At 40.0% G+C, this 23,236-nt stretch overlaps 1 protein-coding gene across 1 annotated transcript in view; it reads right to left on the bottom strand.

Annotated features, from left to right (window-relative positions):
* The window catches only part of pdlim4 (PDZ and LIM domain 4), a 43,742-nt gene that overhangs the window by 4,723 nt on the left and 15,783 nt on the right, over positions 1-23,236 (bottom strand). The window contains exons 3-6 of the mRNA XM_020638329.3: positions 19,911-19,992; positions 7,504-7,880; positions 5,809-5,966; positions 15-153 (exon numbers count right to left, since the gene is read on the bottom strand). Of these exons, the coding sequence (XP_020493985.2) occupies positions 15-153; positions 5,809-5,966; positions 7,504-7,880; positions 19,911-19,992 (756 nt within the window). The remainder of the gene's footprint in view (positions 1-14; positions 154-5,808; positions 5,967-7,503; positions 7,881-19,910; positions 19,993-23,236) is intronic.

Below are 23,236 nucleotides of genomic sequence, written 5' to 3'. Positions count from 1 at the left end.
TGAACAATACTTACACAATGCCGTTATAGCAGCGTGTGCACTGGGGTAGCTTCTGAAGACCAGGCATGGGGCTGGGGATGGGGCTTCCCAGTTTGGGGATCGGAGACCTGATTGGGGACTTTAAGTTCCTCATCCTGTCTGTTGGGGAAACACCTGGAAGTAACAAAAATATTCACAGAATTAATGTAAGAATTTACACTGTCAACTGTCAAAGGCTAGGACTTAAAAACAAGCAGAATTCTCTCAAAGGGTTTTCCAGCTGGCCTCAGGTGAACTAGGTAAACCTGCTTATATTAGGAATGTGTGTGTGAGCATCTGTTGAAGGGCCACTACACTCCAGGTAGTGCCTATCCTTTAAGTAAAGGGAGAAAGCCATCCAGCTTCATGAGAGTGTGTACTTGTGTTTGTTTTTCACTCTGCAGGGAATCCCTCTGAGTTCCTGGTAGTACTACTTGTGCCCGCTGGCTGTCAGGTTTGTATTTTGCCAGTAAATTATATAAAGATAGACTCATGTTTCACACACTTCCCTCAAGGGAGGTACTAAAGGTCAGTTTTTCCCATGCTGTACTACTTCTCACTACTTCTGGTCCTCCTCACAGATGAGTGCTGTGTTGTCCTGCTTGCATTGGGCTTAGTATAGTAATAAATGTACTGTATCATTAAAACTAATCACACGCTGGGTAACACAACCTGCAATTAACATGTGTATGATTGCTAGTGTTCTGTACTTTTTGGAGTGTACACGTCATAAAAAAAGCTCCCAATGAGTACCTAGCTGAGGACAACCTTTTGCTGATCTGGCATTATTAACCATATTGTCCTTACATATAACTTGATAAATACTGTTGTGTGTTCCTATTGTTGTGTGCACCTCGTGAATATAAATAATCAGGGAAACACCTCTAAGTTTTCACTAACTTGATGTTTAAAAGGGTATGGGCAACATATCCGATGGATTGTTTTTTTTTTAACAAATTGATGATATGTGAAATGTACAGTATGTGCTGATAACAATTCCCAGTTACACTCTATGAAGTTTGGGCCTAGATAACATTTCACTTTATTTCTGTCCGTTTCAGTTCTTCCCCTCCAACAGCCTCTCTTGCTCCTTCATGTTTGCTCTGTTCAGGTGTGAGTGGCAGCACTTCTTAGTAGTAATTCATCAATCAACCTGGCAAGACCCTCAGCAGGGAAAACATGCCAGTTACCGAGTCGTGCTTCAACCATCACACAACTGTGCTACAATCCAGGGGATATGTGTGAACAACACAAGGTGAGTTATGATGACATCCATCACAGTGTCAAGAAACAATGTAGCGCCTTGGTCTAATCTTAATATCTTGAACATGTCAAGGAGATGTTCTTCGATATTTAAAATGATTTTTTTTTTTACAGAGTAATTGATGATGATAAGTCTCATGAAAAAGGAGGGATACTGCCTTCCCACAAATTGCGCTTCTGATAAACTCGAACCATCACAGCTTTAGCCATGCCTGACTGGACTATTTGAAAGGAGCATTGTTTTAAACTGGATTTCTGCAGCCACTTGAAGGTTTCCGACTTAGATCAGTGAGGCAGAGCCGTAAACTGCAGCACATTTGACTTCTCAGTATTGATGATGTGCCAGCAGGGGTTATCCAGGCCAACAGGCCACCTATCAGAGCCACTAACCGCAGTCTAATTAGCTTTCATCTAGCACCTGACTCAAAGTGCTCTCCAGCCCTCTGAAACGTTTAGCCTCTGACTGCTCCATGGTGTGTTTAAGAGCTGACATTAGCTGGGTATGTTATTTCTGGGATTAATGTCTCTATTACTCAATTATACTCTCTAATAGAAGAGCTTTCATGTGTAGCTCTCTTGTGACTTTCTCACAGAGGGGAGGGTTGACTAAAAGAAGCCTTTAATGACTGTAGTCAGGAGTAGATATAATGAATAAGTGTTTGTTTATTCTTGCTTCTACATTTTAAAACAGACAGATGGTTTGGGCTCCACATTTTGTGTTGCCAAATGCAGAACGATACCATGTTTTATTTGACAGGTGTTTACATTTGGGGTTTTAAAAAGTCATAACTCACCTCAAATAGTTTCCATGGCACCATTTGTGTCTCAAACTGTGACTAACATTAACTAGACACACTTTACAACTGTCACATGTAGACATTAGCACACATGAAATCTGTCAAATGCAGAGAGTGAAGCCTCGGGGAGTGTTAGGCAAAGGGAATCACGATGTACTAAGATAAATAAACAGCAATAACAGTGTAATTTAAGACAGCTGTTGTCTGGAATGGTATCTACTTGAACGGGTAAAAAGAAAACTTTATTTGGGATTTTATGTAAACCATCCTTTTCATATCTCAGGGCTGAATATCACTCTTGTGACAACAAAGATGATGACAACTGGGCCTCAATAATTCACTTAATTAAGAAGTTCAGACATTACTATTTTATATTTTGAGTTGCTTTACATCACTTCACACAGTGTGCTTCAAGGTTTTGTCTGCTACTGGGCTGAACAAAAATAATGTGAGCTACTTATTAACGACTTTGTTTGCTGACTTATAGAATTATCAAAAGACCCCTGCTCCTGCTCCTACAGAGAGACAAAGGGTTAAACCCTCCAACACTTGAATCACATGTTTATCCCCAGTAGACCTGAAATCTTACCAGGGCTTTAACTCTTGTACCATTGCCACTATCACTGTGTTGCTCCACGAGGAATAACTATTTGGAAGTAACGCTCTCTCTGTCTTTCTCTAAAAATCTCTAAGAATGGAATAATCTGAAACAGAGTTTGAAGGAGGCGGATAACTGAAGTGATTTAAAATTCATCTTCACCTTCACCTGCCTCAGTTGTGGTCATCACCACATGATTAAAATCCTGCTGTTCCATTAAGCTATCATAAATCGAACAAAGTTTTTTAGACAAAGTAAACTCAAAGTTAGATATATATAACTGTATGTGAACATTCAAAGGTAACATAAGGAAGCAATCAATAATAGGAAACGTATTATAGATTTAAAGTATCAGCAGTGATTCTGATGGATGTATTTTGTCAGAGTTATTCTGATCGAGGTCAAAGCCTGCTCCCCCTGAGCGCTGTCTGTGGACCGATCCTCTCACTGAGTTATGAACTGAAAAAATACTGATGGAAAAGAAGGTGCTGGACACAAGTTAGGGTATGGGGTGCTGAAGAAGTGTGAGTAAACAGACAAAAAAAAAACATGCGTTACTTTTCTACATCCTTATATCCCTGTATAAAGTCAGGACAAGATGTGTTTAAATGTGTTCAAAGCTTCTGGTTTTGAGAACGTCTTATTTTAGAAGGCTCTGCAAACAGAAACCCAATTTCTTGTGCCAATGGATGGAAACTTGCTTTTCAGAAAATAATCAATCAAAAGTCAAATATTTAAAAATAAATAAAAACCTAAGACAACTAAACTTGAAGTTGAAGTTCGGGGAAGGGACAACATCACTGAAACTTGGTTTATTTCTTTTTCTGAAAAAATAAATAACATAAAAACACTCCACCAATCACGTTGTATTCTGTCTTCTTCTGGTTATTCCCCTTAAATGTACTTAAAACCTTCAAGTACATTTAAGGGGAAAACCTTCATGAAAGAAACCAAAAACTAACTCATTGTACAAAAGTAACACATTTTGATTCTTTTTTTTTTTTAAATATTGCTTCACACAACTGAACTCTACCATCAGTAAAATGACTTCTGTGTTATCCAATCATGGTGGCGTCTGTGGAATCCTGGGTAAACTGACACTCTTGTTTGCTTTAACTTTAAAAGCCCCTGAAAGTCAACATGGCCTCTACAGGGGCTTTCTCCTTCAAAAGGAGACCTACCACTGTGCTGGAAAAGTCTGACAGCAAGTTATGCATTCACTAACACGATGATTGGACTAAAACATATGTCAAAAAAGAGATTTGACTTGTTTTATTCTCATATGAGCTACTAAAACTCAACTAAACAACAACCTTAGGCAGCATCTGTGTCAGGATTTCACTCTCTCACCAAGATTACTGACAGCTCCAAACATCAACAAAGAGACAGATCGCTTTTAGAGTAATCCCAAAGTAAACCTAAAGTGTCTTCTTGTTTCATCAAGGGCTTTACCTGTCAATCAACCTGTCAGTCTCCCAAGCTGTAAGCCCACTGCCAGCAGACCTATTAGACCTCTGTGATCCATCAGCAGAGCCTCTGCCCCTGAAAACCCATTTAGTAGCTCTCACATCTGTCTCTTTCTGCTGCTCTTCTTTCTCTGGTATTGCTTTGAATGCAAAGGTAAGTGGTGAATCAATGAAACACCGACGTCTGGATCAGCTCCAGACCTCATTGTAGAAGCAGGGCTGTTCCTTAATTATTGTGCCAGTTCCCACATTGAAGATAAACCCGTTTGAAAAGATAACTGTAGGACTAAAACGTTCTGTGAATGTTTGACAATGGAAAATGCAACTGAACACAGCAGCTGACTTTGAATTACACATTGTATGTACATTCACAGCTGGTTACACTCCACTCATAGAAGAAAAGGTGAAAGGAGTTTTTTCAAGGACATATCAGCGTTCTCTGATTAATCATAGAAAATCCGTAGCAACAGGTCATAAGTCAACTCCTCCAATGTCCAGGCTATTTCCTCATTATCAGACAAACACAAGGCTTATAATTAAAACTTTCTCTGCTGCTCTTTCCCAGCTTCAGTGGTGAACATGGAACCTTAAAGGAATGTCTTAGCTCGGAAGATTAGCCTTCCTCTGCTGCTGTCAGCATCACATGCTCAAAAGCTGGAACGCCAGGCAGTCAGGGGGCAGACAGGAAACAATCTTTCTATCTTTATTGTACAAAGTGAAGTTGTTTTTGCAGTAAATTGCAAAACCAAAACTCCCCTCCCCTGCTCACTCATGTTTAAGCTATTTAAAGCACTTCATCTTCAACCCCCCCCTCCACCCTCAAAGGTCTTGCTTTTTGTCTCTCCCTCTCTTCTGTTCCATCCCCATAACCTAGCTGTCTGTGTCTTTCTATAAAAGGAAAACTATGCCAGTGAGATGGAGAGCTCAGCAAAGTGAGTCAGGAGCCACCTGAGAAAGGCAAGATGTTCCTTTGGCTGGAATCACAAGTCTCATCTGCTCAGAGAAATATACTCAAGATTTTTTACCTCCCTCAGCTGCGTGTCTGACCTTCTTTATTTGAAACCAGTTCAAAATGTTTTGCATAACTTTCTTTTCACAAATTATGGATAATTTTGCCACCTTTGTTCCAAAAGAGGACGATTAGGACACTTTTATTATTCCGAACCCATAACAAGAAACTTCAGAAAGAAAACTAATAAGAGAACAGATTAGCCAACTTTAAAGTTATAGCAAAATGCTAAATATTAGCAGTTTCTATGATTCAGATTTTTTCTGGCTATAAGTGTTGTATTGAACGTTATATTCATAAGATTTGGTTAGTTGGTGGGACATAACACTTTTTTTTTTCCATTCCATTTTTAACATAGGCTCGGGAAAATGTGTTTGGGCTTTTCGACATTTTGCAGAAAACTACAAACAGGTCATTTTAAACATATCAAAAGATCAGTGAGAGTGAATCCTAACTCCTATCGATTTGTAATATATTTAAAATTATGCAACAAATAAAAATTGACTTTTGGTGGACATTTTCTCAATCCCAGCGCTACGGTAAATGTTCCTGTTTTTGTTAAAAAAAAAAAAAAAAAATGCAGATGGAGGTTTCTTTTCTGTCCACCATCACACACATGCAGGCCTTCACAGAACACATGCTCACAGGAATCCCTACCTCCATCCTCTGCCTCCAGGATTCCCTGGAGGTATTTGAAGGAGCCTGACTGTTTGGGTTCAGAGACGGGCTCCACGTTGTCCTGCAGCATCTTGTAGACGTCTGACTGCGTGTCGACACCATTACGGCCCACAGGAGAGTGTGTGGGAGGCTCTGGGCTGAGGGAGACATGGGGGGCAAGATTCAGTTTTATTGCAATCCACTTTGATAAATGATGGCAAGTTACAAAAATCATAAATTGTTCTTATGTCAAGACAACAGAAAATGAACCCTTTAAGGACCCAGTGTTTGTTCTTCTCTTAAAAAAAAGTAGATGTGCAAACATTTTGGTGATTGGATGTTTCATTTTCCTGGGTTTATGTTTGAACAAGGGAGAGATGAGATGAGTTAAAGTTTTAGCCTCAACAAAGAGATAAAAGAACAGATGCCAGAGCACCAAAGAAAGAGAAGTAAACTATTTCTTTTGTTTAAACAGATGAAGTAGAGCACCTCTCTCTTTTTTTTCTGAACCAGCAGTGAAGCGCACGCAGAGGGGGGAAAACAGGCGTCTACACTTTACAACTGACATGTGATTTCACAGGCATGAAGTCTTAATCACAGCAGCTCTGTGTGTTCATCCATCCATCAAGTGATTCCCAAACCTAAGAGGATGGATGCTGTTCATAGGATACTTTTCAAACAGGCAGAGCCTCTGGGAGATGAGCAGGACTGCTGACAGATGTGTTCAAATCCTGACACACTTAACTTAGTGTTCGTCTCTGGACTCCAGGAGTCTGAAGGATGCGCTTCACAGCCAGCCTTGGGGTGTGTGTTTGTGTGGTTTGTTTGAGAGAGTAAGAGAGAGCGCAAAAGACCGAGAAAAGTAAGACTGAGAGAGAGAGAGAGAGAAAAAAACAATGAACTAGCGTAATAAAAGATTAACAGCAGGCAATGAGTTGTATAAAGTTGCTATTTTACTGTTTCCCAGGAATCAGGGAGTGCTGGAGAGGATGTTCACCAGGAGACTAAACACACACATTTATTGCCTGCTGGAGAGGATACACAACAACAAATGTCTTTTCCAGTCCACACAGCCATCTGTGCAGGTGTGTACAGAGACTTCCAAAGTTTGTCTGTGAGTGTGCTTCTGTGTGTGTATCTGTTAGTGTCTTCAGAAGAGTCAGCAACATGGATCAGTGAAGTATAAAAACACACTGTTCCATTATTTAGTTTAGTTTACACCAGAAAATTATGGTGAATTTTGTAACGGTTCTATGTAATTAATGTACCGGTACAAGAAATAGTCAAATAGTCAGAACAGAAGGTTTATAACAGGGTTTTTTCTTTGTGTGCTGTGCTTTGTGTCTAAGAAGAAGTGAAACCAACGTCCTTCAGGTGAAGTTCTGCAGTTACCTGCTTTCTGGACTGCTCTTTTTTGTATTGCACTAAACTTCCATTATAAGCAGGCCAGAGAATAATTGTCTCATTTTTAATCTTGTGCTCTAGTCGTATTTGAATGTAGAACCTTGCCTTAGACATAAGACTTTATTAGCAGTGGAAAGGTTTATGCATTTTAAACAGAAGTCATTTGACTGTCAATTCTACTGCCCAGTGTACCTAACAAGAGCTGTATTTAAAGCTACTGAAGCTAGGTAAGTATTAGTAGCGATAAGGCTATATGACTCAACATTGCATCACACATATAGATGACCTCACCTGTGCGTGGCACTGAGGCTGAGTCCTCCCATCTTGCTCGGCAGAGATCTGTCTCCATTGCTGTCGTAAAGTCCAGATGGGTTGTTGTACTGAGCGTGCCCGTTTCCATAGCCATAGCTGTGTCCATTGTTGGGTCTGGAGTGTCCATTATTCATGTGAGTGGGCAGGACAGGCAGCGGGGACTGGACGGGCAGCGGGGACTGGACAGGCAGCGGGGACTGGACAGGCAGCGGGGACTGGACAGGCAGCGGGGACTGGACAGGCAGCGGGGACTGGACAGGCAGCGGGGACTGGACAGGCAGCGGGGACTGGGGCTCAGGAGTGTATGAAGGTTTACGACTGTAACTTCCATACCCGCTGGTGATGGGACGGAAATTCTATAAATGACAGGAAACAGAAACATTCAAAAGTGATAGATTCAGACGGAAACATCGCAAGACTTATGGCACACAATTCAATCAACGTCCTGGCCCAAATGCGCCCCTGTGTCTTCCTCAATCCAATGCAAAACAAATTCCTAGAAGGGACATTCATTCTCACTGTTGTTGAAGGTGTTATTTCATGCTAATTCAAATGTTAGATAAGAAATGTGAATGTTTGTTGGCAGTTCACTTTTCAAATGTTGCCCTCCTAAAAAAAGTGATTAAATAGGCCTAGTTTATAAAAAAAGAATTTCAGCAAAAACAGACGAACAAAGGAGCAGTGGTAAAAGGAAAAGGGCAAACTAGATCAAAGACATACTTATGTTAGGAGGAGGAAGAACGGTTAATTGACCCATTACGAAATGCCCTGTTATGTTTTAGCTCAGGAAACGAAAATAAAAAGAGGGGACTTTGAAAACAAGCCCAGTGGTGCCCTTAGTAGAAAACCACAATTCTTCAGAGGCGAAAAAAAGTGGTTATTCCCAAATGAGGCTTTGCAGTGTTGAAGATGCAGAAAAAAAAAAAGCTTTTTCCATTTTATTTTCTCTTTAATAGCCCGGCTTATTAAGAAGGAGCTTGCATTAGATTTCCTGCAGATGTTTCTGTCAAAACAATTTAACTTGTGTGGTGTAAATTCTTTTTTTTTTTCCTCCCCTGGCTTCTTCTTCTATGGGTTGAAAAGTTTACAGAAGATGTGACATGTAAAAGATTAAATGATCATCTTTTTTGACATGCTATAGTGGACTTCTGCATTCTTGCCCCACAGTTGCTCTGCTGGAAATGTTTGGATAAATCTAATGAAGGACAGATGCACGGACACCTACACTTACACCACCGTGTGTACTCACAAGGGAGTGTGTTTCTGCCAAGGTCAACGCCCTCGTCTTGCATCTGCACAAACTGGACAGTGACATCACCGAGCTGCTCAGTGTTTACCACAGTTATCAGCGCACTTTAGAGATAACAGACGCTGCCAGGATCGTCTGTATCAGAGACTGCAGATAACGCTTTATTGCAACATGACGTAACCACCTCTGATGGTGCTAAGTGCTTTGAATTTCAGAGATAGCCAGTAGCTTTGAATGACCAAACAGGGCTGCACATTTTCATAACTTCAGATGTAAACACTTCAGCTGAGACAAAGGAACTTGTTTACAAGTTGAGAAACGCTGTGGGACAGGAGACAGTCAGACTGTTGTAACTATGAGCCTCTGGAATGAGTGTGTGTGTGTGCATGTGTGGTTTTTTTTTTTGGTATAAGCGCCTCTGCCACAGGGGGTTGAGGTTCACAGCTTCTCCAGACAGGACCCTTGTCATTTTCAACAGATGGGTCTGCTGGATGTTATCCTGTCCTCGGCCCCTCGCCTGGACCACACACACGCACACGGACAAGCGCACACGCACGCACACAAACACACTTCTCTAATCAGCACTTTTCGGCGGACTCGCCTCTCCTCTACACCAACAACCCACATCTTGAACGTGGAGGAGCGCTCTGTCATTGCCCTCCTCCTGCAGCCAAGACAGATGACTCTCAGGAAATTTAAAACCAAGTCTTCCTGCTCTCCCCAAAAACCTCGGACAGTGGAGATGGATGAATCCAAAGAACCCTCAGAACAAAATACCAACAGTGAGCCGTTAATGGTTAAACTTTGGAGAGGCATGTATTTAATGCTGCTACTCTTCCAGAGCCAAACCCAGTTTGGGCAGTATGTCAGAAACACCCAGCTCTCTGCGGCTCGCTCTCCAAGTAAACCCGACACTCTGAAGTCTGGTGCTCACCACAGGGCCCAGCGATCAAACCACGTCTTACTCTTTATCTTCAGCTTTATTTGCACAGATGGTGGACCTCATGTGATTCTAATCAAAAGGTCCCATAACCTCTGTATTTTTGAATATGATTTCACTTTCAGGTAAAGTGTTTTGAACCCTTTGGTCCTTTAAATGAACTTTTATTTCATTCATCATGTGTCTTTCATTTCCTGAGAACACAAAAAAAATGGAAGGCTGAAGTTCCTCAGGTTGGATCACTGTCCCAACACGTCTTTTCAGTTTGAATAAGGATCTATTATTCACGTGTCATATCTGGACAAAGTATAAATCTGCAGATAACAATCAGTACAATAACTGTATGACTGAGCTTATTCATGCCTGAATTCAGAGAAGAAAGAAGGCGAGGGGAGGAAAATCCCTGACGGTGTATTATATTACACAATCCCAGTGGCACGACAGTTAAAGACATCTATGAGTGCTAAACTGTATAAACAAGACATGCAAAGGAGGACAGGTAAACACATGAGAACATATATTGCAATACACAATTAGAAGAGAAAAAATAAATAAAAATCCTTGTTCACATTTGTTGTATAGCTTGAAGGGAAATTTACTTAAAGAAAAAATAACCATTGTCTATTTATCTGACAGACCCTAAGGCCCAGATCCTTGTACTTCAGATTTGAGAACAAGAAAAACATTTTTTTTAAAAGATACAAAACAGGAGGTCTTTATGGCCAATTTGATTTGATGTGATGTGGTTCAAAACCTCAAGGGGAGGAAAAAGTACTCTAACACTTAAGTAAAAATAGGAATACTGTAAAAAAAAAAAAAAAAGAAAAAAAAAAAAAGAAAAGGAAGATAGATAAGTATGTGTGCTTAAAGGGGAACAGATCTCATTTAAAACAAAGTCTGTTTATAGCAGAGGAGCAGACTGCCGATGTTTTGTGGCTATAGAAGGAGTTTGCTTTGTTTTCAAGTGCAGTGTCTGTAGTAACTGAAGATTTCAAGTTTTGGGTATGTGGAATTACAAAAAGGTCAGTTTCCCAGTCCTCACATCAAGCTCAGCAAAGAGATGTACCATTGTTTTTAAAGGGCTTGCCAAAATTAACAAAAAAGCTTCATGTTCTTCACAGTAGCTTTACCTATTGGTGCAAAGTAGCACTAGAGATTCTCTAAACTATAACATGACATTGTCACCGTTAACATCATTGTAAGCAGGATTTTCCTGCATTATGAGTCCCAGACATGTTCGACGCAAAATATGACAGCATGGGGTTTTTGGTTTAAACTGCATCAATTTCAAAACAATTTCTTATGCTGTCAGTCGCAAGTCAGAAATGTTATAGGAGTACAATTCTCAGTCATAGAAGTACTTCTTTTTAGTATGAGAGTTTCCTTAAAATGTAGGTAACCAGAGTCAAATTAGACAATATCAAATAAGGCCCTTTCAAAGAATATGTGTTTTGTTTAGTGATGTGCAAGCAGCACTTAAATTGTAGCTTGAAGCTACAATGTGTACATAAAAAAATATTTTTTGATTGCTGTATCTCCAAAGATTACAATCTTCAAAGTTACTTAAAATGTCACATGAAACTTTTGTTATATTCAGAATTATCAATGAAAGGAAAAAGCAACGTAATTGGGTTTTTTTTACAAACCAAAACTAAAATAAAGACCTCAAGGTGTGATCCTGTCAGTTTCAGCTAAACTGTAGCCCGAGCCCCGACCACCTGTCCTTCTTACTCATAACACTCCTTCCTCTCTGGCTGCTTGTCTGTTGCACAGATTCTTTCTTTGTGTGTATGGCAGATTTATAAGGAAGCACATCTGGTGCTGGCCTCATAAAAAAAGGCAGTTTGGTAACATTCAGGAACTTGTGCTTTAAAGTTGCTTTTGTATAGGTGCTTGTATTTTTTTAATCATAAAATCCACCTGTAAACCAACCGTCTCATTACAAAGAATTATTCTAACTTTTTCTGTCTGCATGTAGTTTTAATGGAGAATTTATTTTAAGGTGACAAGTTTATCTGGTGAATGCCTGATCACCCCAATTCCCTCCTGGTAACCTTATCTTGTTATTTCAATGTAGTCAAAACAGTTTAAAGTTAACATGAGCAGCTTCGGTCTATCTCTGATAGACACTCAACACAACAAGCTTGTTGAAAAAGGCCATCTGTGAGATCATCTATTTCCTAATTCCTCCCTCTTGAGAATTGCTGCTTTATATATTTTTTTTCCAAGTCTTGACTGCATTCCTTCTGGCACGGAGGAAAAACTTTGAAAGGGGGGATAAAAAATACAGAAAAAAGAGCTCTAAAGTAGTAACTATTTATGAGAAGCAGCATTGTCTACCTCTGCATGCATATACTGTCACAGTTCACTTACCTGCTTTACCAGAGCTGGGCTAATTATTTAGCATGACTGCCCATGTGTGAAACTATGTGTGTCAATAAATAAATACAGAAGAGCAAAAAGGCAAGAAAGTTTGAATATGCCTTTTTCTGTATACTCTGCATTATGTTGAACTGAGTTGCATTCAGCCAAGCGGCATCAAGTCCCTCCATTCATCAACATGAGTAAAACTTACCCTGATTAATAGGAGTCTAAATAAGAGAAGACAGCCACAATTTGGTCATAGAGGGGTAGACAGTCACAGGGAGGAGGAGTGGGGAAGTGCAGGAGAAAAAGGTGGAGGAAGACCTTAATTGGAATCATATGCCAATCTGTAAGTAAGAACCAGAACCTCAGTCTGCCTGCTTCACCATACACAGTTGTAATTCTTTCTTCTGTTCCTCCTGCATGATTTAAGCCATCAGTACCTTTCGAAATAAAGCTTTTCACATGGTGCTCTGCACCGCTAACCAAACACAAACAAGCCCTTTATGGCTCCCCATGGCCGGGCTTTGGGTGCCTTGCTGGAAGAGGGCCAGGCAGGCGAGCAAGGGACTATTAGTAGAGTTTCAGGGCTTCTGGCCTGAGCCTGCCTAAGAGGGAGGACATGCAACGAGAGGGATGGATGTTGCATAATGAATGAACTGAAAATGTTAAATATTTAATCCATTCTTTGTTAAATAAACTTGATAAGAAACTTTTCCATCATTCTGACCTAGCCATTCCCCACAGGGTTGAATTAAGATTCATTGTGATGTAGTCAATAATCTCCTCTCCAGTATGCCTACATTTTACAGGGGAAACATAGACTTTGCATGTACCACTGAGGGTGAAATCAGACAGACTTTTATTGTAAATAAGTCATGGAAAATTAGAAAACTTGCCACAAACAACACAAAAGTGGCTGCTTCAGGATTCATGACTTGCATCGTTCATCCTGTGATGTAACTAATGTACATCCCTTGGGCAATGGCCCCTTTTCATGATAAAACAATATAGCCTATCGTTCAGCTCTAGCATGAGCAGAGCAAATGTTAAGCTAACGTTGCTGATTGTGTATGATTTAGTTAGTTGCCATGGGATTGATTATGATACAAATGAAATGTGGTCAAATTAGCTTTAGAAGAAATAAAAGGAATTTCATACATTCTCCTTTTAAAATAAAGTTTCAAAGTTAACTTCTAGCTATCCTGCATTAGTTTTACTTCATCCATCAACCCATCCATCCATACATGGATGCTTTATCCGAGGTTGGTTCGTGGTGGCAGCAGTCAACCCAGACTGCCTGGTCCCCAGCAATGTTTCCCAGCTCCTAGTGGGGGATTCCGAGGCATTCCCAGGCCAGACATATATAACCCTTCCAGCGAACTCTTGGTCTACCCCGGGGTCTCCTGCCAGTTGGGCGTGCCTGTATAACCTCCAAAGGGAGGCGTCCAGGAGGCATCCTAATTAGATGCCCTAACCACCTCAACTGGCTCCTTTCGATGTGCAGGATAAGGCTCTACTCCAAGCTCTCCTAGAATGTCAGAGCTCCTCACCCCTCAACTCTATGGATCTTAGGCTGAGAGCAGCCCCCCTCCAGGGCAAACTAATTTCAGCCGCTTGAATTGTATTGAATCATACTCATAATCATAATCTCAAAATATCCCACTGTTATTACTGTGCTTGTATATATTCATTATTGAAGATAAGATGTGCATAGTACATCGCTGTATTCTTAATTGTTACTCTTATTGTTGTATCTTTTTTTGTACTTATTGCATTATATCTCACTTAAATTCCTATTTATTCATATTTCAACTGTATAATGCTATATTGTGTGTAAGAGCAACTGTAACGACAGAATGGGATTAATGAAGTATCTCTGATTCTGATTCTGTATCTGTGAGCGTCAACTCATAACAAGTGTTATCTCGAGACACTTTACAAAAGAGCAGGTAAAAAGACCATACTCATTGTTATGTTACAAAAAGCAGGTAAAAAACCTTACTTATTGCTATATTACAAAGACTCATGAATAGTTAGCTTTACTGATATTATAAATAATTCTGCTAAGTTTAGGGGCACCATCTACTCCTGTCTCCTTACCACTTCTGCATCACTGTTTCAACTTTTTAAACTCAAAGGGGGATAACTTAAATGTGCATAAGAAATCACTTTGCTCTGTGGACTCTTTGGATCTCTATCAGCCCAACTTCTCAATGAATGACATTCTCAATTAAGCCAAGACCCACTAAAGGGGAAGAGAATGGAATGGAAATGGGCAAAAAAAAAAATCTTCTCTAGACATTATAACACTATCTAGATCTGAATGAGCCTGAGCGGCTGCAGAATTTCCGACTTTATTACCCCGGCAAAGATTGCTCTCAGTGACCCCGTCTCTACTGCTGACAGCCAACAGCCAACAGAGCGAGGGAAGGGGGGTTCCATTAGGAAAACCAAGAGGCTGATTTGGACATTTCTGAGGATTACTGGATGATTAGTGAACACAAACAACCAAATAAGTGGGGTCATAGGTCTGTTATCTAAAAGGCCTCCTGTGTGAATGAATGTGGAGTTGTTAAAAAGGCTTCCCAGCAATGCTACACTGGTTTCAGATTCCTTGGCAGGGGATTAAATAGCAGTAGACCCAGGAGATATATTTTGGCAACCTATGACAATACTCTAAACCCTTTAACAGCCCCACATTGTTTAAATACTTTCGGGATTGTTGTGGTACAAATGTTTATCTTTTTTTGCACAAAATCTATCATTGTAGTTCAGTGTTTATTTTCCCAGAGTGTAAATATATATATTTGACACATTTACCAGCTTTTAAACTCTGTTACTCTACTGAACATATTTCACTTATCAATATCTTCTGCATCTGAAAGGCAAATGATTCTTAACAACAGATATCAAAAAGTAGTTCCCTGTTTCCATTCATAAAATAAAGCAGTATCATGCACATATTTTTGTTGTCTGAGGTAAAATTTTGTTCCAAGCAGTGAACGAAAAACGGTCTGTAAGTCATGGAAGGACTCTGTCTGTCAGCTCCTATTAATGTTAGCTTAGAGAATTCGCCTTCAGCTGCCAGATCCCGGACCGAAACTGGAGGCCTCTGTGACGTGTGATCCAGATCTCTCAGCTTCCGCATTGTAAAGTCTCATTCTTTCCACAAGGCCAGAGTGCACAGCCACAATAGCTATCACTTTAATAATGGGGTATAAGGGCAATGAAAGGCATTCTGATGTTGCCTGCCAAAACATACGGTTTGGCTTCAACAATGACCAAAAGGCCATTCCCACCTACTTGAAACTGCCACTGTTAAATTTAAGGGAAGGAATTTAAAAAACCTAAAGTGGTATTATTTTACAATTGCATGAAACCAATCCAAGTGCAAGGTAGACAGATGTATAAAGAGAGCATTTACAAGGCTGAGAGACCATTTCCCTGTTAAGATGTCTCTCTCATTGGAAAAAGGATTAGATTAAAGATATGGGATGAGATTTAGAAGGTGGTAAACCACTAGACATTATTTAATCCAAAAAATTTGCATATTTGACTGCTCACACTTGAAAACCATTGATGAGAATACCAGATGAACCCTCATGATCAAATGACATCAGGAGCAAAGGGAAGCTGATCAACAAAGCATGGCAAACCTCTGAAGACTGAAGACGCTCTCTAATGACTCTGTTGATCTAATATAAAAGCTTTGGTTTAGTTTGTGTTTGGCCTCTTTTCTGATCTAATTCTTTGTCTAAATGGTAGAGATGGGTTATGATGTGGTCAAAAATATATGTATTATTTCAGTCCTTTTTTTTTTGAGAGACTATATAGTTTTCATTTGATGCATCAAATAACTTTAACAATACAAATCACTGTAAAAATCAGCAAACAGACATAACTTGAATGTTTTCGAACTGCTTCTTACTCTCTTTTGTACGGGTCTGGATTTATACCTTATGCAATGATTTAATAAGAGTCCCAATGTAGGTTTCTCAGTGAGATCCAAGGGACAAACGTGGAACACATTTAACTAGCGTGAGTATGAAGAAACATGAACCAAACAAAGGGGTCCTTGGTAGCAGGGCTTTCAAGCGTCAAGATTTCAAAAAACATATTTCAATAGAGTACAACTTTCTGTTTAATGGTTGAAAGTTGTGAACAATGCAGTCGGCCATGCCTTTTTAGTTTCCAAAGTGTGGAATTTCAAAGTAGAGCTTCTGATAGAGTGTGAAACTGATCGCTCAGTATCGCTATCGTGATATTTACATTAGATCATCTATCTGAAGTGCAAGATTTTCTTTTTTTTGTAAGATTCATGAGCAGTGAGACTCTGCCCATTAATACAAGGTGGAGCTTAAGTTTGCCTATGACACTATTCCATTATGTCATCCCTTTCATCTGATCTACATCAGGGAAGTTGTGTATGACATATTGCTCTGTATGGAGAGAAATAAGCAGTTCTCTCGAAATACATGGCATACCACTGAATTCCCGAAAAGGATAAAAGCAACACTAAAAAAGCCTCAGTGAAAAGGTCCCATCAGCAGTATTGACTCATACCATTCCTAAATCTAAAAGTACAGCATTTCCTCATCACCTTTTATGAAAGAATAACGACTTCCTTATGTGAAAGGATATCTCATGGCTTCCATGTGTCACTTCCTGCTTAGTAGCTGATTCCCACTGGTGAGGCTGGAGTTTCCAAAAGACGTTTAGTGAACAACAAAAGGTCCATGAATAAAAAGGAAAATGTTATGTACAGATGTCCTGAAGACTGTGAGACTGGATTGTTAACGACCCAGAAGCTTTTCATTTGGCTCAAGTGGTAGCATGTTTGCAAGAGATAAATGCCTTGCCCTCTGATATCCCTGTTGGTAAATTCTCAGGTTATTGATTCACTGTGAGAAGTAAAATACCAATAAATGAAGAGGGCAGAAAAATATGTGTCAATTTCATACATGAATTGAGTCATTTTAGTCCGCCTCTGTGCTTTCATTTCTCACCCCACTAGCTAGCCAAGTCAAACGTCTTCAGCATGAGGCCCAGTGTTGCAGGTCATGTCAAATAGCAGTATGGAATCATCCATGATTGATACATTACTTAAAATCTTTGGCAGCAAAATCAGAAATCAAGTTATCATTTAAATCATAGAATTTGTTTCAAATAATTTTCTTCTCATGCTGCCCAAATTGGCTCATGGTTGGAGTTACTGAGAGCCAAGAGTATCACACGGTTTAGTTTGGACTTGGTTCCGCTGGTGTGAGAAGACTCACGGTTCATATATTGTTTCCTATGTGTCAAAGGAGCAATCTGCATTGTTGTGTTTCATTGTGGCCCTTAAAGCCTAGTCTGGACACAAAGAAAGAAAGAACCTTGGTCTTTTGTGTGGCCCCAGGGAACGGATGTTTCCTCTTTTTATATTCAGAGGAATCCACCTGAGCGTGACCATCAAGACGCCATGACTCGGAAGTTTCCAGCCATCCAGGTTCACTTCATTAAATGTGACTCCAGGGAACATTTCTGGACATTTTAGTGAGGCAGAGTGGAATGCCTGGGTGAGATGTTACAGAGAGCAAGAGGGGAGACTCTGAGAGAAAAGAGTCTGCAGAGAGACAGGTCTGCTACTCTTGTGTTACCCACACGCAAAGCCCTCCTGTCATGCATGTCTATGTTTGTATAAACAGTTTAAGCTGATGGTTATTCTCACTCAGGTTTGGTATTTCCTTGTTTTAATCAAAGCAAGACCTGAGCCGCTGAGACTTCAAGATGAAGACTGTTGCATCAGGGTTGGCTGGACATATAAAGCTTGAAACCTTTTGGCTCTTAAAACCGTATCATCATTTGTAGTTCCACGCTGACTCAGCAGTAATCACATTTGTCAACAGAGCTGTCAATCATGGATGGTATTATATCCTTTTTTTAGAGCATTACATTTGATGACAGAAACCACATTTGAGTGAAATGTATTCAATGTGTATTTTGATTTTATAGAGCCATGTCCCATCTGTTTACATGGAGGGAGCGGAGCTTATGAGCTATACTGCAGCCAGACACAAGAGACAGCTCCAAATGTGTTGGCTTCATTTTTGAGGAGCTGTCATCTCGTCCATCTTTATAAATAAATGTGATATTTCACATTTTATTTCATAAAATGAGAAAAAGCAAACAAGTGTTCCAACATATAAATTCATCTCACTCATAGTAAAAGCGTGCATTATCATCACATGTGAAGGTTTAACAGTAGACTCGATCTTTTGTTACTCTGGCAGTTCAATGATTTAAACTGAGATTGTACAAACAAATCAAAAACATATTTTTTTTTTTTACTCGGGGAAATCAGCTCACACGAGTTCTGATGCAACAACCTCTTTGATGAATTATACGATGATACGGTAAAGTTTCTTTCACTACCCAGTCACTGAAAACAAAGCTTTCAGTAGGGTGTCAAACTCCCCCTGAAAAGAGGACAGATATATTTCACTTCTTCTTCATTGTATGTCTGTTCCACCCTTTTTAGACAAAGAGACCAACAGACTAGACCGGACTCCATAACTACCACAACACAGTACTTGACAAATGGACACTCACATTTCTGAGACACAATATGCTTATTGTCTGTCTGTTTGAGTCACACTGTCTCCATTCTCACAGCATATGTGCGTTCGAACACACACACCTACTATTCTCTCTATGCTGCTTGGAAACCTGAGGGCCTGCCAGCACTGGAAAACTTAGACAAAGATCATCTGCTAGAGTTCAATGCGACTCAAATGTCCATTTGGCAGCTGGTACAATTGGAGAACAGTCAAGATACTATTTCATAACCATTCCAGTGCACAGCGGGATGCATTATTTCATTTTTAATCATGTGAATAATAGTGAACATGTAATTTATTGGCTCAAGTGTTGTGTCTGTTTCCATGGATTCTGTTTATAACACAAACAGGCTGAGAGGACTTAGGTCTCGCACCCACTGAACTGAACTGTACCTGAAGTTACAACCCCAGATGTGAATTATCCTCTCTTGCAGCTGGTGGCATAGGTAGCAGAGGAACGTAATCCAAAGCAGAAGATCTCAAAGTAAAAATAGATTTTAACATAAAGCAGATCCCTTGAACGATATCCACAGTCAGTTGATTTTGTTTATCTTTGGAGGAAAAAATAAATGAAGTGCAGAAGTAAGCCATGACTCTGAAAGTGCATTTCTGCAACAACCACCCAATCATGAGCTTAGAACTCATGCAGGATAATGACACATTGGAGACTTTGGAAGTTCACTGTGTCGAACAATGTTTAAAAAAATGGACGTTTGGATTTTTGGGAGAGTTGTGATGTATTTGGAATCTGTGATGCCAAGCTGTGGTGCTGTGTTTTCGTCAAACACAACCACAAGTTTTTCTACCTCCCCTTGCGCCTGTAACGGCCTTCACTCAAAAGCAAAGTACAAATGAATGTAACAGGAATAACTGGCGGCCCCTCCCAATTTACAACTCTATTTGATGAACACACATTCACATAAATCCAGTGTTGTTGTTGTTGTTGTTTTTTTTATATAAGAGACGTGCTTGTCTCACCACTTGGCCAGATCAGACAATCCTATAAAATGGATTTCCAAGAGCCAACCAAAGACTTCACTGATTACTCCTTTCTCTCATTTGCGGCCTAGTGGGTAATTTTAAGAGTATTTTCTGGCCGAGACCTAAAAAATTAAAGCCCTGAAACTCTGGATGAGAAATTCAGCTTGGATCAGTTTTGAAAGCCTCCCAGTGCATGTGAATTTGAATCTAAAGAAACACGTTTAGTAGATCCAGTGTAAACAGTGTTTACCTGTGAGTCAGGCTCCATGTAAGGGCTTGTCTTGCCATCTTCACTGACTGTTGGCGACCACACTCTGTCTCCTGATCCTGACCTGAAAGACAACACCCATGGGAGAAAAAAGACAGAGTTGGATCAGTCCTTGTGCAATCTTACACGAACAGCACTGAAGCATGCAATCATTTCTGCTGAGAAGTATGCTTTTTTTTTTTTTTTTTTTGCTGACATGTTTCCCACAGGAGATCTAGTGTATTAAGTTTCATCATAACTGTATGTGCATGTGTACAGAGAAACTAGAAAAGAGTGAAATGAAAGACACCATTTACATTAGTCCTTTAAGAATAACTCTAAACTGGAAAAGATGACAACTTTCAAATGATATCATACTAACCCTGTCTCCATTCTGTGCCAAAACACTCACATAACTGCTCTTAACAAATCATACACTGTACTGCTAGCTCTGTAAGAATGAGTTTATAGTGTGAGGACGTGGATATACATTTGGCAGGTTTTCACATTAGCAATGGGATTAAGATATATTCTGGCTGTCTCCCATTGCTATGAAGATAAAGTCATCGTCACATCATAACTCATTCAATGAACGATCCAGTGTTGGGATAAATCCCAGTGCATTTTAGGCCATGGAAGTGAAAACTGAACTACTGGTATCTGACACCCTGTGTAGATTCAAAGTAATTGATTCCAGTTGCATTTACTTAAAGAGAAGGAAATTACTGACTGACTGGCAACAAGGATAAATAGAATATTTAGAGCACTTCTGAATGGGCCTACTGTGTGTATGCATTAGCTGGGGTCCAAGAGATTTATCGCGACACGCCTTGGTGAAATTTGGAAAGTGACATGTATTTCTTAGGCTGATTAAATATTGCAATTCATCTCTGAAACCAGCATTTATGGTTCCTTTTCTTTCTCACATTGACATTCTATATTAAAATATTATTAACAATAATGCTTTCTGAAAGGGAATCTTTGGTTCCTCACTGTTGGCAGGTTTTCGTTGCCGTAGAGTTGACTGCTGTGAGGGAAGGAATCCAATTTCCAAAAGAAGTAACACCAGGACATCCAGAAGAGCAACTAGAGATAAATGTGTCCCTTGAATAAGGGGACTGTATAGTCGAAAGAGTTGATGTCCAGAGCAGTGAAGTCATGTTGCTGCAGCTGGCATGGCGTTGGCTGAGCTGAGGTAATGCTTCAGATATGTACCATGGAGGTGTTGCTATCAAGGACGCTCTTATGAGGCGGAGAGTGTTTGGTGGATGAACAACAGCTAGTGCGTAGGATGGGACATCCCCCCCCTTCATGGGACAGAAGTTTTCATGTTTTCAGATTGTTTGGTTTCAATGGTTACGGCACAAACAGCCTATTGAAAAAAGTAAAAGTTCAGTCTGAAGTGGCCTATTTGAACTGACATTTTGGAAGTGCAAGACAAAAGAATGAATTTTACCATCCTTCCATAAAATAAGGCCATGAAGGACGATAAGTCAGCGGAAACTATGAGAGGCAGATCAGTTTAACAGTCTTACACTGTTCATACTGTAGCGGGAAGTCACTTAAGCTCTTGAAAATTAAAATATTTTCCACTTAAAAAACAACTGCCAACACAACAGGAAAATCTCGTGCTTGAAATATTGTATTGTATATTGTATTGCAGCTTCCAGTATGCAGGCTGTTTGAATACCTTAAATGCAATGTAACATAAATAGACAAAGCTGACAGAAACAATCTGGTGTACAAAAGGTCAATCAGGGACAATGAACTGAATTGTTTTCTTCTTTTTCACACTTTTCGCATCTACCAGTATTAAACCACTCTGTGTGTGGGATCAAGTCCTTTACTGAGGGATTCACTAAAGATCTTACATTAGACAAATTGCTGTTACACATTTATTTCCCTGTTGATCATTTCTGTAGCTTTTACTTTTAAATGTTCCATTGTCAGTACTATGTGCTAATACAATATTAAATCTAGGCTTAAAGTAAAACCCTTCCAACCATTTTCTGATGAATGAACTAGTTCAATATATTCTGTATGGCTATAGGTAAGTAGATCATGTGTTTAAAAATCATTTTTATCTGGTTCTACCTCCTGTGTCTTGTAACTAAGCCAAGGACTGGACATAGCTGTGCACTGTGTTCCTCAATACAGCTTCATTGCGAGAGGATATGGATGAAGAGTGGGGTGGAGGAGCACATATGAATGGATAGAAAAGCAGGAAAAAAATATAGGGAAGTCAAGAGGAACACATGAGAAGCTTATAAGAATTAATTTGTTAACAATATGATACATTACTGGAAGTTTATTGTAAAATAGCAACAAAATCCATTGTGAACTTAAAAATGCAATAGACCAAGAGAATCATCAACTTTTGTCTGCAAAGGTAATAAAAGTACTGAAGGAAAAAAGTGTGCAATGTAGTCTTAGTACAGATGTTAATAAGAAAAGAAAAGGTGTGACGAGAAAGGGACAGAGAGATGCAGCAGTGAAAGAAGAGAGTCCCAGGTCATCACAATCACTCTCCTAAACTTTCTTCTGTTCATATTTTCCCTTGTCTGACCTTTCTCTGCCAGGTTTAATTTCCTGATTGGAGAGATCTGGTTTTCATAGCAGTGGACGAGTTTACTTTGGCCTCACAGGCTCAGTATGTTCATGTCAGGAGGAGCAACAGACAGATGACTGAAAAACCAAGTGCCCTCAAATTAAGATGTGGCTGATCGGAGAACGTTCAGGGTTCACTCAGAGTCCTTCGCTACACGTGGCTCAGTCAAACCATTCTAAATATGGAAAGAAACCAGTGGAGCACTTTGCATGTTGTATTGTGACTTGTGCGGAGTTAAAATGCTTTATCCTCAGCATGTAAAGACAGACAATGTCTTTAAAAGAAGCAGTAATGGGGGTCTCGTCTGCAGACCTAAGGGGGTCACTTAAAACATCTGCATGACGGCGATGACAAGATCAATGCAAGAGAGGCAAATTGAAGGAGGTTTGTGGTCGCCCCTTCCTCTCTCGCTCTGCATCACAGCCTCTGAAACTCCACTGATGTTGAAAACCACCACAAAAAGAGGCCTTGGGAGAGCCTTGAGAGGAATGATGCAATGGAGAGATGAAGGAGGATAAAAAAAGGAGTTTGAGTCGGGTGCTTTTGGAGGTTTCCTTTTGTCTTTGTCCCAGCTGGAGTCCTGTGTTCCTCTGGTCCCATGCAGCCTCGTGCATAATTCCTCAGCAGTGAGTCACAGGTCCTGGAGTCAAAGCGAGACAGAAGGGGCAAATCCTCCACCACAGGCTCTGACTCTGTGTCTTTTCTCAGCCTGTTTCTCTGA

Source organism: Labrus bergylta, chromosome 14 (assembly GCF_963930695.1).
Source record: "Labrus bergylta chromosome 14, fLabBer1.1, whole genome shotgun sequence".
Classification (NCBI taxonomy): Eukaryota; Metazoa; Chordata; class Actinopteri; order Labriformes; family Labridae; genus Labrus; species Labrus bergylta.
Note: the sequence above shows the minus strand (reverse complement) of the source record. Positions and strands in the feature narration are given on the sequence as shown.